The sequence below is a fragment of the Leptodactylus fuscus genome, chromosome 6 (assembly GCF_031893055.1).
Source record: "Leptodactylus fuscus isolate aLepFus1 chromosome 6, aLepFus1.hap2, whole genome shotgun sequence".
NCBI lineage: Eukaryota > Metazoa > Chordata > Amphibia > Anura > Leptodactylidae > Leptodactylus > Leptodactylus fuscus.
In genome coordinates, this window is record NC_134270.1 from 164,136,789 (window position 1) to 164,150,093 (window position 13,305).

The 13,305-nt window shown below is 43.3% G+C and overlaps 1 protein-coding gene across 1 annotated transcript; it reads left to right on the forward strand.

The window, feature by feature from the left end:
• The first annotated feature begins 4,459 nt into the window (after nucleotides 1-4,459).
• On the forward strand, nucleotides 4,460-9,522 carry LOC142210119 (uncharacterized). The gene is made up of 3 exons (XM_075279145.1): nucleotides 4,460-4,600; nucleotides 4,807-5,130; nucleotides 9,355-9,522. The coding sequence occupies exons 1-3, from the start codon at nucleotides 4,460-4,462 to the stop codon at nucleotides 9,514-9,516; spliced, it is 627 nt and encodes a 208-aa protein (XP_075135246.1). The 3' UTR covers nucleotides 9,517-9,522.
• Nucleotides 9,523-13,305: the final 3,783 nt, after the last annotated feature.

Sequence of the window (13,305 nt, forward strand, 5' to 3'; positions counted from 1 at the left end):
GCAGACGAGAAGAGGAAACTCTACATCCTACTGGGAGAAGAAGAGGCCACTGTGGAGATCACTGCCCAATATGTGTCCAGCTGTCACCAAACAAGAGGAAGATAAGACCCCACGGACTGTTATACCCCAAACCACCCACCCCACCTCCCCATATAGCGGTCACCAACTAAGAGGAAGATGAGACTCCACGGACTGTTATATCCGAAACCACCCACCTCACCTCCCCATATAGCGGTCACCAACTAAGAGGAAGATGAGACTCCACGGACTGTTATATCCGAAACCACCCACCTCACCTCCCCATATAGCGGTCACCAACTAAGAGGAAGATGAGACCCCACGGACAGTTATACCCCAAACCACCACCCCCCTCCCCCATATAGCGGTCACCAACTAAGAGGAAGATGAGACTCCACGGACTGTTATACCCCAAATCATCCCCTCGACTCCAACTCCCCCCCACACACACACACACTTTACTAGCTTTGGCAATGCCAAATATCCATTTGGACGTGCCAATAAAGCCTATTTGATTTGATTTGATCCCCAGATAGATGAGTACTTTTTCTTAATTTCAGGCTATTTGAAGAGAGACAAACCATGGCCTCCCAAAAACATTTGAGAAAAATTTTGGCCAAATTTGTCAAGACCACCCAACCATCTAATCCGTACAGAGGACCTCTTACTCTCTCCTGACAGATGATGTAGGGGGAAAAAGGATTGGATAGGTTGAAAGTCAATGACCAAAACTTGACCAAGTCGAGCATGTATGTATAAGGGGTGTCAGGAGAGATAACTAACCATTGAACCAGCATTTGGCCACCAACTATCCAAGGTGTTTGCCCACATTTAGATTTTTAAAAGAATCACTTAGTGAAAATTGAAAAAGATTCCTATTTTTTGTCAAAACAAGTGTCACACTTTATCAGATTGGAAAGGTCTGGCAGCAATTTTCCAAAAACGGTTTAACCTAACCCCTGAGATATCAAACAAAAGGCAGTTGTATAACCTATACACAGAAACATATTTGCAAACCATAAACTCCTAAAACCGTCCAGCTCACCTTACCCCACATCACAACGTCAGAAGAATATTATATAAAGCCTTTCTCTTCTGATGAAATTCAGGAAGTTATAAAAAAAAACACACCCAATGGAAAAATTCCAATCCCAGGTGTCTTCTCAATTACATACTATAAAAATGTCTAAGAATTTTTTTTTTAATCTATAGGACACAATATTTCCATAGTATTATCTGGCTGATAATTTTTTAACAGCCTCAGGACGCTGTAAAAACATAAAAATAAGTTCAAGTACACTAATCCCGTCTTCTATTCTGCTGCTGCCCCGATCCCCACCGGTCCTGGTCCCTCTGAGCAAACAGGAAATGCTGATCCATCTCAGCCACGGATTGGATAAGAGGAACAAAAATGGCTGGCGTGAAATGCGTTGTGGTTAGAGATGAGCGAGTAGTGTTCGATAGAGTAGGTGTTCGATCGAATACTACGGTATTCGAAATACTCGTACTCGATCGAACACTACTAGCTGTTCGAAGTTTAAGGTTCGATGCAGAACCAGCGTTGATTGACAGAATACTATACATTGCCAATCAACGCTGGTTCTTCTCTTACCTTTAGAAGTCTTCTCCGTGCAGTGTCCCCACGGCGTCTTCCGGCTGGAATTCACTCTGCCTAGGCATCCAACCTAGGCAGAGCCGACTGCGCATGCGCGGGCATGCCCTCGCATGCACAGTCGGCTCTGCTCAGGCGTCAGGTCGGGCAGAGCCGACCACGCAGACGCAGTCGGCTCTGCCTAGGCCCCGATGCCTAGGCAGAGTGAATTCCAGCCAGAAGATGCAGTGGGGGCGCTGCGCCGGGAGAAGGAGAATCCAGCCCGAACGTCACTCGTGGACTTGGTAAGTATAATTTTATCGAATTTTGCGTACCCCTGAAAAAAGCATTTCCCCCCATAGACTATAATGGGTTCGAAATCCGTTCGAACAGTCGAACAGTGAGCGGCTGTTCGAATCGGATTTCGAACCTCGAACATTTTAGTGTCCGCTCATCTCTAGTTGTGGTTAATAATTATACTATGGGGTCTCTTCACACCCCAGTGTATAGAAGGTGGAGGCCCAGGGGAGGTGATACAAATATAAAAAATATATACTCACCTCTCTTGGGCCTCCAGCGATCTCCAGGTCACATCATGTGTCTGAGGTCACCATTGAGGCTTGTGATTAGGCCAAAGTGGTCACATGGGAACGCTTAATGTATGATGTCATAACGCTCGGCATGCCCATGTCATCTTGTCTGAAGAGACCACAGAATATAATAATTTCACATCCGGTTTTGTATTGGACTTGGACCTAAGCCACCTGGAACCGAAATAAAATGAATCTTGGGTGGTTCCCCCATCTTTCAGGGTCTGTTAAAGGAAGATTAATACGGGAGTTATGTATATCTCAAACACACTGCCCCACTGTGACCCACACCTACAGTATATCTGGAGTGTCTATATCCAAAATGTGTAAGCAACATGAAACTAATAAAGCTAACACTGGTCTAGGTACACATAGACACCCAACAGCCCATATATTCTACACATCCACATATATGTGCAGGTCACAGACCTATATGTAAATAGGAGCTAACTGGAGTCTGCCAGTGTATGTATTTCTGTACATATACGAGGTGCCTACATGCACACATATAAAATGTGTAGGCTTATCATATCATCCCAAAATCCAAACACACAAAGTGACAGTATACAAAATTACAAAAACATACATACAATAGTTCTGGGTTCCTGAACAATATCTGCATTATGTCCATATCCCATGCCATACAGTGCATTTGTGATGCTCAGCCTGAACTTTTTCCAGTTGGACCAGTTACATGGTTCTTCTGTAAGTCAAGAATTGTCCCATGTACACAACAACCAGAAGAAGAAGGATGACTTCTCCAATTTACATAACAACAACCAGAACTAGGAAGGTGATAACTGATTGAATAGATAGAAAAAGGAAGTAGGTTTGGAGTTGTATCCAAACAGACTCTACCACCAGGATACAGGTAAGTCCTTGATCTCTTCTTCCTCACAGAGGGCTAGCAGAAGAACCTTTCTTTTGGTCATTACAGGTGCATCTGGGTGGACATGAAGTCTCTTGTCAGGAGCCACCGGCTTTCCTCCTCACTATTCAGCCTAAGGGTTTTTTACACTATGTTTTATAGATAGGTTCCTAGGAGCCCTGACAGTGTCATACACTATGTTTTATAGATAGGTTCCTAGGAGCCCTGAATGTATTCTACACTATGTTTTATAGATAGGTTCCTAGGAGCCCTGACAGTGTTCTACACTATGTTTTATAGATAGGTTCCTAGGAGCCCTAACAGTGTTCTACACTATGTTTTATAGATAGGTTCCTAGGAGCCCTGACAGTGTTCTACACTATGTTTTATAGATAGGTTCCTAGGAGCCCTGAATGTATTCTACACTATGTTTTATAGATAGGTTCCTAGGAGCCCTGACAGTATTCTACACTATGTTTTATAGATAGGTTCCTAGGAGCCCTGAATGTATTCTACACTATGTTTTATAGATAGGTTCCTAGGAGCCCTGACAGTGTCATACACTATGTTTTATAGATAGGTTCCTAGGAGTCCTAAGAGTATTCTACACTATGTTTTATAGATAGGTTCCTAGGAGTCCTGACAGTGTTCTACACTATGTATTATAGATAGGTTCCTAGGAGCCCTGACAGTGTTCTACACTATGTATTATAGATAGGTTGCTAGGAGTCCTAAGAGTATTCTACACTATGTTTTATAGATAGGTTCCTAGGAGTCCTAAGAGTATTCTACACTATGTTTTATAGATAGGTTCCTAGGAGCCCTGACAGTGTTCTACATTATGTTTTATAGATAGGTTCCTAGGAGTCCTAAGAGTATTCTACACTATGTTTTATAGATAGGTTCCTAGGAGCCCTGACAGTGTCATACACTATGTTTTATAGATAGGTTCCTAGGAGTCCTAAGAGTATTCTACACTATGTATTATAGATAGGTTCCTAGGAGTCCTGACAGTGTTCTACACTATGTATTATAGATAGGTTCCTAGGAGTCCTAAGAGTATTCTACACTATGTTTTATAGATAGGTTCCTAGGAGCCCTGACAGTGTTATACACTATGTATTATAGATAGGTTCCTAGAAGCCCTGACAGTGTTCTACACTATGTTTTATAGATAGGTTCCTAGGAGCCCTGACAGTGTCATACACTATGTTTTATAGATAGGTTCCTAGGAGCCCTGACAGTGTCATACACTATGTTTTATAGATAGGTTCCTAGGAGCCCTGACAGTGTCATACACTATGTTTTATAGATAGGTTTCTAGGAGCCCTAAATATGTTCTACACAATGTCTTTAAGAAATGTGGTTTGTACCAAATTTGTTTGTCCCAAAATGAACCAGGGACTCGAGCCCATCTCTAGTCGTAATGACAATGACAAACATTTGGAATGTGCTTTTCTCATGGAGACTCATGCACAAGGAGCATTATGGAGTTGGCTGCCATACAGGCGCTCATCCCCAACACCCACAAGGGTCAGTTTTCAGGGGGAGCCAATTTACCTATCAGTATATTATTGTTGTGTGGGAGGAAAGCCAAGCAAACACAGGAAGAACATACAAACTTCATGCAGATGTTGCCCTTGCCCAAATTTGAACCCAGGACTCCAGTGATGCAAGACTTCAGTCCTAACCCCTGAGCCAACGTCAACTTTATTACAGTGTGAAATTTGTCCTCCTAGGCCAGCTGCCAGGGAAAGGTGCACTTTAAGAAATCTTGTAAAATATGCAATACCACTTCTGTTCTCTTTGACTCCACGCCTATATATAAAACTGACCAGGGCAGTGTGTGCAGAGCAGAAGCAGCAGCGGAGCCTCACACAAGTCTACTGCAACTGCAGAGAGAAGGAAAGAGAAAGAAGATGTACCAACCAACATCAACTGTGGTGACCGAGCAGCCCGGGACTTACCGGACCCCACAGAAGGATTATTTGATCTGGTCTATCCTGAATCTGATCTGCTGCTGCCTGCCCCTTGGAATCGTGGCTTTGATCTTTTCCATCAAGGTAACTGCAAAAACTCAAGTTCCTCATTTTTATTACCTCGTATGCTTTCTATTATTTAACCATTTTTAGCTCCAAGCTATTTTTTTTGTTTCTTTTACATTTTTCTATTGACATGGCCATATAGGTACTTGTTTTTTGTAGGATGGGTTATAGGTTTGGATTATTTTTACTCATTTTATTTTGATTTTTTTGTGATTTTTTTGCATTCCTTTAACATTTACTTTACATTTCTTGCTATTTTTTTATTTCTTTTTCCCATTGCATATTTTTTTGTGCCTTTTGCTTACTTTTTTGGATTTTTTTGCCGTTTGGTCTTTTGCACTGGTTTACGGTTACTTGATGGGTGTGATTTTGCATTGCAATTTCGTTGGTTTTGTTTTAATGCAGATTGTGAGCCCCATATAGGGATCACAATGTACATTTTTTTCCCTATCAGTATGTCTTTGTAGAATGGGAGAAAATCCGCGCAAACAAGGGGAGAACATACAGACTCCTTGCAGATGTTGTTCCTGGCAGGATTCGAACCCAGGACACCAGCACTGCAAGGCTGCAGTGTTAACCACTCAGCCACTGTGTTGCCCCAAGTTTTTGTATATTTTTGTTTTATCCTTTTTTTATGGTTAGGCGAGAAAATTGCTGGGGGTAATGTTCACAGACAGATTAGGAGATGGAGGTGTGCGTTGCTCCAGTGTCATCGGGGCTGGTTCGTCTTCCCTTTCCCATGTTTTTAGGCAGCTTCTCTCAGTAGGTTTCGCTCGTTCAGGCAAAAACAAAAACACCATTGGTTCCTGCCCCCCTCATATCCTGTCACCCTGCCCCGTCCTCGCTGATCCCGTACTTACACTCCATTTCTGATATACTAAGCCCTGCATCTTCCACTATGCGACTTGGACACTACATGATGACACTCTTTTCCTGAAATACTTTGTGCTGCTGCAAACCTCTGCTCCCCCAACAATATAAGGCTAGGTTCCCATTCGGATTTTTGTTCTACATGAGTGGCGAGTCCGTCTTGCAGCAGACATCAGTGATATCCAGCAGAGCCCCTTTGACTAGCAGTGGGGTCTGCCAGGTTTCCATCAGTTTAGGAGAAACAATAGCGCCGTACGATGCGTTATTTTTTCTGGCACTGATAACGGAATTCATGACGGAGACTCCTAATTAATCTGCAACGCAGACGTAAACTATCAGCCAGTGACCTCCCGAAAGCTCAGCACTCTGCTTTCCTGAAATATTCGGAGATGTTGGAGACCTACTATTTAACCCTTGTGATCCCGCACAAGATGCTCACGTCTCCTGCAACAATTATGCTCCCTCTGCTATGTGGGTGAAAAGATCAGCACACTCCTTTTCTGAAATGCTCTGTGCTGCTGGGTTATTTGTCCCTTCCATTACTTAGACTGGATTCACAGTTAGGGATTCCATTCCCCATTCTGCTTGAAAAATGCATGCAGCACTTTAATCTCCACATTTTTCGGGCGGAAACCGGGTGGACCCCATTATAGTCTATGGGATCTATCGATTTCCACTTTTTAAGCGGATTGGGTTTCCATTTTTCGGGTTCCTAACAGGTCCAAAGAAGAGGAACCTGAACGTAGGTGTAAACCTAGCATAACTTCACATGTAGGATTCTGAAGCTGAATTTGGAGTTGATTTTGACGCTGAATTTGACTCTGTATTTGGACAAGAGTGCCACTGTATTTGCCTATTTTGCCTTCATTGGGCAGGGCCAAATTGAAAATTCCATGAGCGAATTTTGATAAACTCTGCCCCGAAGTAAAAGGTGTATGTTCTGCATCGCTTTCATTTCAATGGGAGTTCAGACGTTCTGCTAGTAGATTATTTCAGCTAAGGGTCCATTCACACGGAGGAAAATGGTGAGGAATTTGGTGTGGAATTTCAACGCTGAAAAAAAAAAAACTCCCATTGACTTCAATGGGTTCCTTTTTCTGAGAGCTGAGATTGGAGAACCCATTGAAGTCAATGGGAGAGTTTTTTTCAGCGCTGAAATTCCTCACCGAATTCCTCACCATTTTCCTCCATGTAAGGCAGAATTTGAGAATTTCGAGTCAAATTCCTACATGTGAACACCCCCCAAGTGCAAAAACACTTCATATTATTAGATTATTCTATGTTAACAGTAGCTCAAAGTCCTGATATTGGATTCTTTTTCACTAGTAAACTAGGTGGAGACCCTTGTAGAAGCTAAAGCAGACATTTCGCTCATGACCAATGACTTAGTGGTCAACCTGCCATGAGGTAACAAGAGACTGTCGCTGCAGGCGGCGCCTCCTGGCATGAACCAAGCCCTACAAAATTTATTTAGACCCCAGACCAGACTCCTATAATTATTTCACACCCCAGACCTGAACCCCATATATAATTCAGAACCTAGATTCAAACAATGAATCCAGACCCCAGACTAAATCCCCTAATTCAGGGCCAGGTAAGCAGCTGCTGTTTGTTATCATACTGTGTACGGGGGTCAATATGGGACATTATACTGTATGGAGGACATTATATTGTATGTAAATGAGGCATTATGCCATGAAGGGGGTGCATTATACCATGTGTCGGGGTGGGGGGCAAGATAAAAGTTTTCCATGGGGCCCAGTCTTTGCTAGTTACCCCCCTGTACATATATATATGTGTGTGTGTGTGTATCTCTTAGGCCCCACTCAGTTTCTGCAGTACTACAGATGAAAGCGTTTATTGCACTAACAATGAGGCCGTGTTCACACATTGGAATCTGGCGCTGATTTTGCACCGTATTTCTTACCTCATATTGCTTCCCATTGAAACCAATTGAAACAAGACACTAGAAAAAAAAATGGCCTGTTCGATCTTACCGCAGATTCTGCAGGCCAGACCCACAAAATTAATTTAAACCCTAGACCAGAACCCATAACTAATTCAGAGCGAGACCAGACCAGATCCTCATAATTATTTTGGATCCCAGATCAAACCCCCAAAATTAATTTAGACCTCCAAAATAATTCAGACTCTAGACCAGATCCCCAAATGTATACAATTGTAGGAATATTTTCTAAGGGCGCGGCTGGTGTGAGCAACACGTTGTGTTGCGGAAACCTCGGGCACAATTCATTATTGGGTTATCCAGGATTAGGGTTGAGCGATCGGGATCGGAAAAGATCAAATCCCGATTGGCGATCGGGTTATGATCCCTCCTAAAAAAGATCGGGAACGGAATTCCAATCCCGATTGCTCAACCCTAGTTGCCTGCACAGAACCGCTGCCTCTCTCCAGAGCACCGGGCCGTTGTTCTCTGTCCTCTCCTCTCTCATTCACACGCCAGCAGAGCACCGTGTGCGCCCCCACCTCCCTAGGCTGGTGTTACTGATACTGGGAGTAGGCAGGGCTTGTTGTGGCTTAGGAGAGGGTGGGCGGATACAGGGCGGGGAGACATGAGTGATTCACTAGGGAGGTGGGGGCGCATACGGCGCTCTGCTGGGGTCTGAATGAGAGAGGAGAGAAGCGGACAGAGAACATCGGGGAGCGGCGTACACACTGGGAGGGAAGGCGGCAGCAGTTCTGTGCAGGAAACCGGACAGCAGTGGGGACTAAGTAGACGGTGGATTTTTTAATCATTACACAGCATGGAGTCCAAAAATTGAAGCCTTCAATTTTTGGACTCCATGCTTTGTAGTGAATAGGATAATTTTTAAAATCTGATTTTCGATCATTAAAAAAATCCCATTGACTTGCATTAGGATCGGAAATGGGATCAGGATCAGATGGAAAATGATCGGAAATCGGATTTTAAAAACGATCCTGAAATCTCAAGATCGGCTCAACCCTATCCAGGATCCTTCCTTAGGATCGGCCATCACTGTGTGACCAGTGGGGGGTAGTAGCTGACTCTCAACACCCCCTACTATCAGCTGCTAATAAGATCTTGTGCCCATGCTGGTGCTGCCGCCTCTTCAATGTCTACATCAGGTTGCGAGTAGAACATTGTACTTTTCGTAGTGGCTTTTCTAAATAGTCACACTAGCCAACATCAGGAGGACCTTGTACATGTACGCACTCAACATCCTGATGCTGGTTAGTCCCAGACCAGTACCCCAGCGTCTGAAGGGTCTGGTATGGCAGGGGGGCCTATGTGGCTTGGTTACTTTGCCATAGTCCTAAAAACAGATATAAGTAGCTCAAGGATTTTGCCGCTTCCTCCGCCATTAATAAATCTTTCCTTTTCCTTCACAGACCCGCGATGCTACTCAACAGAATGACATGATGTCGGCCACCAAGAACTCCCGCACAGCCTTTAACCTGAATATCGCTGCCACAGTCATCGGGGTCATCATGATCATTATTGTTGTGGTCCTTTATGCTGTTGTCCTTACAAAAGCAAATAGACACTTCTAAAAATGACTGGTTTGTGCTGTTGTGATTTTACGACGTCCATTATCGGTCAAGGATCGAACAATATCTTGGCAAATGCCAACCTTCCATTATTATTACTATAAGAACACGACACATCACACAACGCAATGTAGATAGATGTCCGGATTACCAAACAGCTCTTGCTCTTCCATGACTCCATCTAAACGTTAAAGGGGTTGTTTAGGCTTACAAAAACATGGCTTCTTGCTTCCACAAACACCCCCACACCTGTCCATGGATCCATCCATGATTGCCATTTAATAAAGAAAAGAATTGCAAAATCACACACAACTTGTACGCTTGTGTGGCACAAGTACGCAGCTGTGTGTTTTTTAATCCTGGACCATGCCTTTAAGAGGTGGTGCATGGATGATCCAAACAGATCTGACCATCACACTACATAACCCACCAAAACAACATACAAAGGATCTACTTGAAGGGGAGTTACATTTTGATTATCTTCTGCTGTATCCCATATCATATAATTAATGGCCATGTGGTACTGGCATTTACATTGCCTGAGGCTCGGTTGGGCAAGTGCTGATGAGGTGATCCAACATGTAGATCGGTGATTGATTGCGGCTGCCTTTTTCACTGATTGATGTGAAGTACATGGAATGATGGCAACTAGCGATGGGCGATCCACTCACCATACATTGGCTTAAAACATAGTGTTAAATACTCTTAGGGCTCCTAGGAACCTATCTATAAAACATAGTGTAGAATACTGTCAGGACTCCTAGGAACCTATCTATAAAACATAGTGTAGAATATTCTCAGGACTCCTATGAACCTATCTATAAAACATAGTGTAGAACACTGTCAGGGCTCCTAGGAACCTATCTATAAAACATAGTGTATAACACTGTCAGGGCTCCTAGGAACCTATCTATAAAACATAGTGTATGACACTGTCAGGGCTCCTAGGAACCTATCTATAAAACATAGTGTAGAATACTGTCAGGACTCCTAGGAACCTATCTATAAAACATAGTGTAGAATACTGTCAGGACTCCTAGGAACCTATCTATAAAACATAGTGTATAACACTGTCAGGGCTCCTAGGAACCTATCTATAAAACATAGTGTATAACACTGTCAGGGCTCCTAGGAACCTATCTATAAAACATAGTGTATGACACTGTCAGGGCTCCTAGGAACCTATCTATAAAACATAGTGTAGAACACTGTCAGGGCTCCTAGGAACCTATCTATAAAACATAGTTTATAACACTGTCAGGGCTCCTAGGAACCTATCTATAAAACATAGTGTAGAACACTGTCAGGGCTCCTAGGAACCTATCTATAAAACATAGTGTAGAACACTGTCAGGGCTCCTAGGAACCTATCTATAAAACATAGTGTAGAACACTGTCAGGGCTCCTAGGAACCTATCTATAAAACATAGTGTAGAACACTGTCAGGGCTCCTAGGAACCTATCTATAAAACATAGTGTATAACACTGTCAGGGCCCTTAGGAACCTATCTATAAAACATAGTGTAGAACACTGTCAGGGCCCTTAGGAACCTATCTATAAAACATAGTGTATAACACTGTCAGGGCTCCTAGGAACCTATCTATAAAACATAGTGTATAACACTGTCAGGGCCCTTAGGAACCTATCTATAAAACATAGTGTATAACACTGTCAGGGCCCTTAGGAACCTATCTATAAAACATAGTGTAGAACACTGTCAGGGCCCTTAGGAACCTATCTATAAAACATAGTGTAGAACACTGTCAGGGCTACTAGAAACCTATCTATAAAACATAGTGTAGAACACTGTCAGGGCTCCTAGGAATCTATTTATAAAACATAGTGTATAACACTGTCAGGGTTCCTAGGAACCTATCTATAAAACATAGTGTATAACACTGTCAGGGTTCCTAGGAACCTATCTATAAAACATAGTGTAGAACACTGTCAGGGCTACTAGAAACCTATCTATAAAACATAGTGTAGAATACTCTTAGGACTCATAGGAACCCATCTATAAAACATAGTGTAGAACACTGTCATGGCTCCTATGAATCTATCTAATTTCTAGTTCTCTAAGGCAAACACAGCCAAAGTTATGTCAAAGAGAAACTGACATTATTATATTTTGGAGTCTGTTCAGACCCCTGAGTAAAATAGATAGAGGCCTTGGGGAGATGACAAAAATAAATAAAACCTTCACACTCACCACTTTTGGGCCTCTTCGCCATGTCCAGGACTCTCTATCGCCCTCTTCAGTGATGTCATGTACCCAGAATTTCTGCTGAAGCCTATGATTGCACCTCAGCGGTGACATAAACATGCCAAGTATAATGACATCATCATGTTCTACACGCCCATGTGATCACTGTGGCCCAATCAGAGACCTCAATGGTGACCTCAGATCACCTTGGAAAACATCAGACACCACAATGAGACCCAAAAGAGGTGAGGAAAGGAGAGCCATTTTAGTTCACCTCGAGATGAATCTCCATTTGTTCAGTTTCCTCAAAGTTGGAATATTCGGGGCAAACCCTTCGCCCATCTCTTATAGCAACGCTATTTGTAGAAGATGATGTCAGCCATCGAGTATCTTTTATGTTACATGAAGGATGCAGTCAGCCAAAAAGTGAGAATTTTCTATGTTAGCTGAACTAAAGCACATTGACAGGGGACAATTTTTGTACTTTATGATGTGTTTCATTGTTCCCAATATTTGACCCATGTTGTAGGGCCTTTAGACGTGCTCGGTAAGGTAAACCAATGCCACCATGGTATATGTCCTATCAGTCAGGATCCAGGACCTCTTGCACTTGCTCTCTAGAGATGACCATAAGGTGTCTCCCTGATGGTCGGACATGAGGGAGTCAAATCAGTGGGGCCACCACCTGTAGGCCCCCTATGAAAGCCCTAAGACTGTTACTTCTGCATACCATGTCCTACAGAAACAGGAGTCCTTGGGTTATATGTGAAGTAACAGAGCTGATTCTAACAATGGACGTGGATTTATAAGAATGGCATGCCAGTACGGTCGGGTGCGGCTCCATGACCTTGGGCGGTGGATGTCCTCATTTCCACTTTGTGTGCATCCTCAGTGACATCATTGTAGCTGCTGCTCCAAGTTGCCGACAGTCAATTGAGCCGTAGACACCAATTTTCTGTGTGGGGCATGAGATACTATACTGTATGGGGACCATTGGTGGGCGTTAAAGGAGAATTAGGGGCTCATTAAGAGAACATTATATTGTGGGGGCCGCAAGGGACATTATATTGTGTGGGAGGACTGAGGCAACATCCTACTGTGTGGGGGAATGAAAGAGGCTTTATAGGGTGTAGGGGCACTAAGGGGATAGTATACTAAATGTGGGAGAACTTAGGGACTATTATGCTGTGTGAGGGCCACAAGGGGGACACTTAGGGAAATTATGTTATTTGTTGGAGCCACAAAGGAGGAATTATACTTTGTAGGGCACCTAAGGTGGCATTATACTGTATGGGGCATTTAAGGGACATTATAGTGTTGGGGGGCATTAAGGGGGCATTATACACCACTAATATAGCATTTTAGTATGTGGGGGACACTTAGGGGGCTAAATCAATGCATTTTACACAATAGAGGATACCTCTAGGTATAAAAACTCTATAAAAATGGCCCTACTGTATAGGAATTGCTAGTTGTGCAATTCCCTGGCGCTGCTGCTGGAACAATGGAAGAAGGGAGGCAGAAACAGTGAGTCCTAAACTTGCCCCTGTCCCTACCTACTTGCCTCACTGTCCTAGGCGGCCAAGGAC

What these genes read in the sequence shown, in the direction of transcription:
- LOC142210119 (XM_075279145.1), top strand. Translation starts at nt 4,460, where the DNA reads ATGAACCAGGGACTCGAGCCCATCTCTAGTCGTAATGACAATGACAAA. An exon ending in CATCCCCAACACCCACAAGG is followed by an intron (nt 4,601 to 4,806) that starts GTCAGTTTTCAG and finishes TTGTCCTCCTAG; the next exon opens with GCCAGCTGCCAGGGAAAGGT. An exon ending in CTTTGATCTTTTCCATCAAG is followed by an intron (nt 5,131 to 9,354) that starts GTAACTGCAAAA and finishes TTTCCTTCACAG; the next exon opens with ACCCGCGATGCTACTCAACA.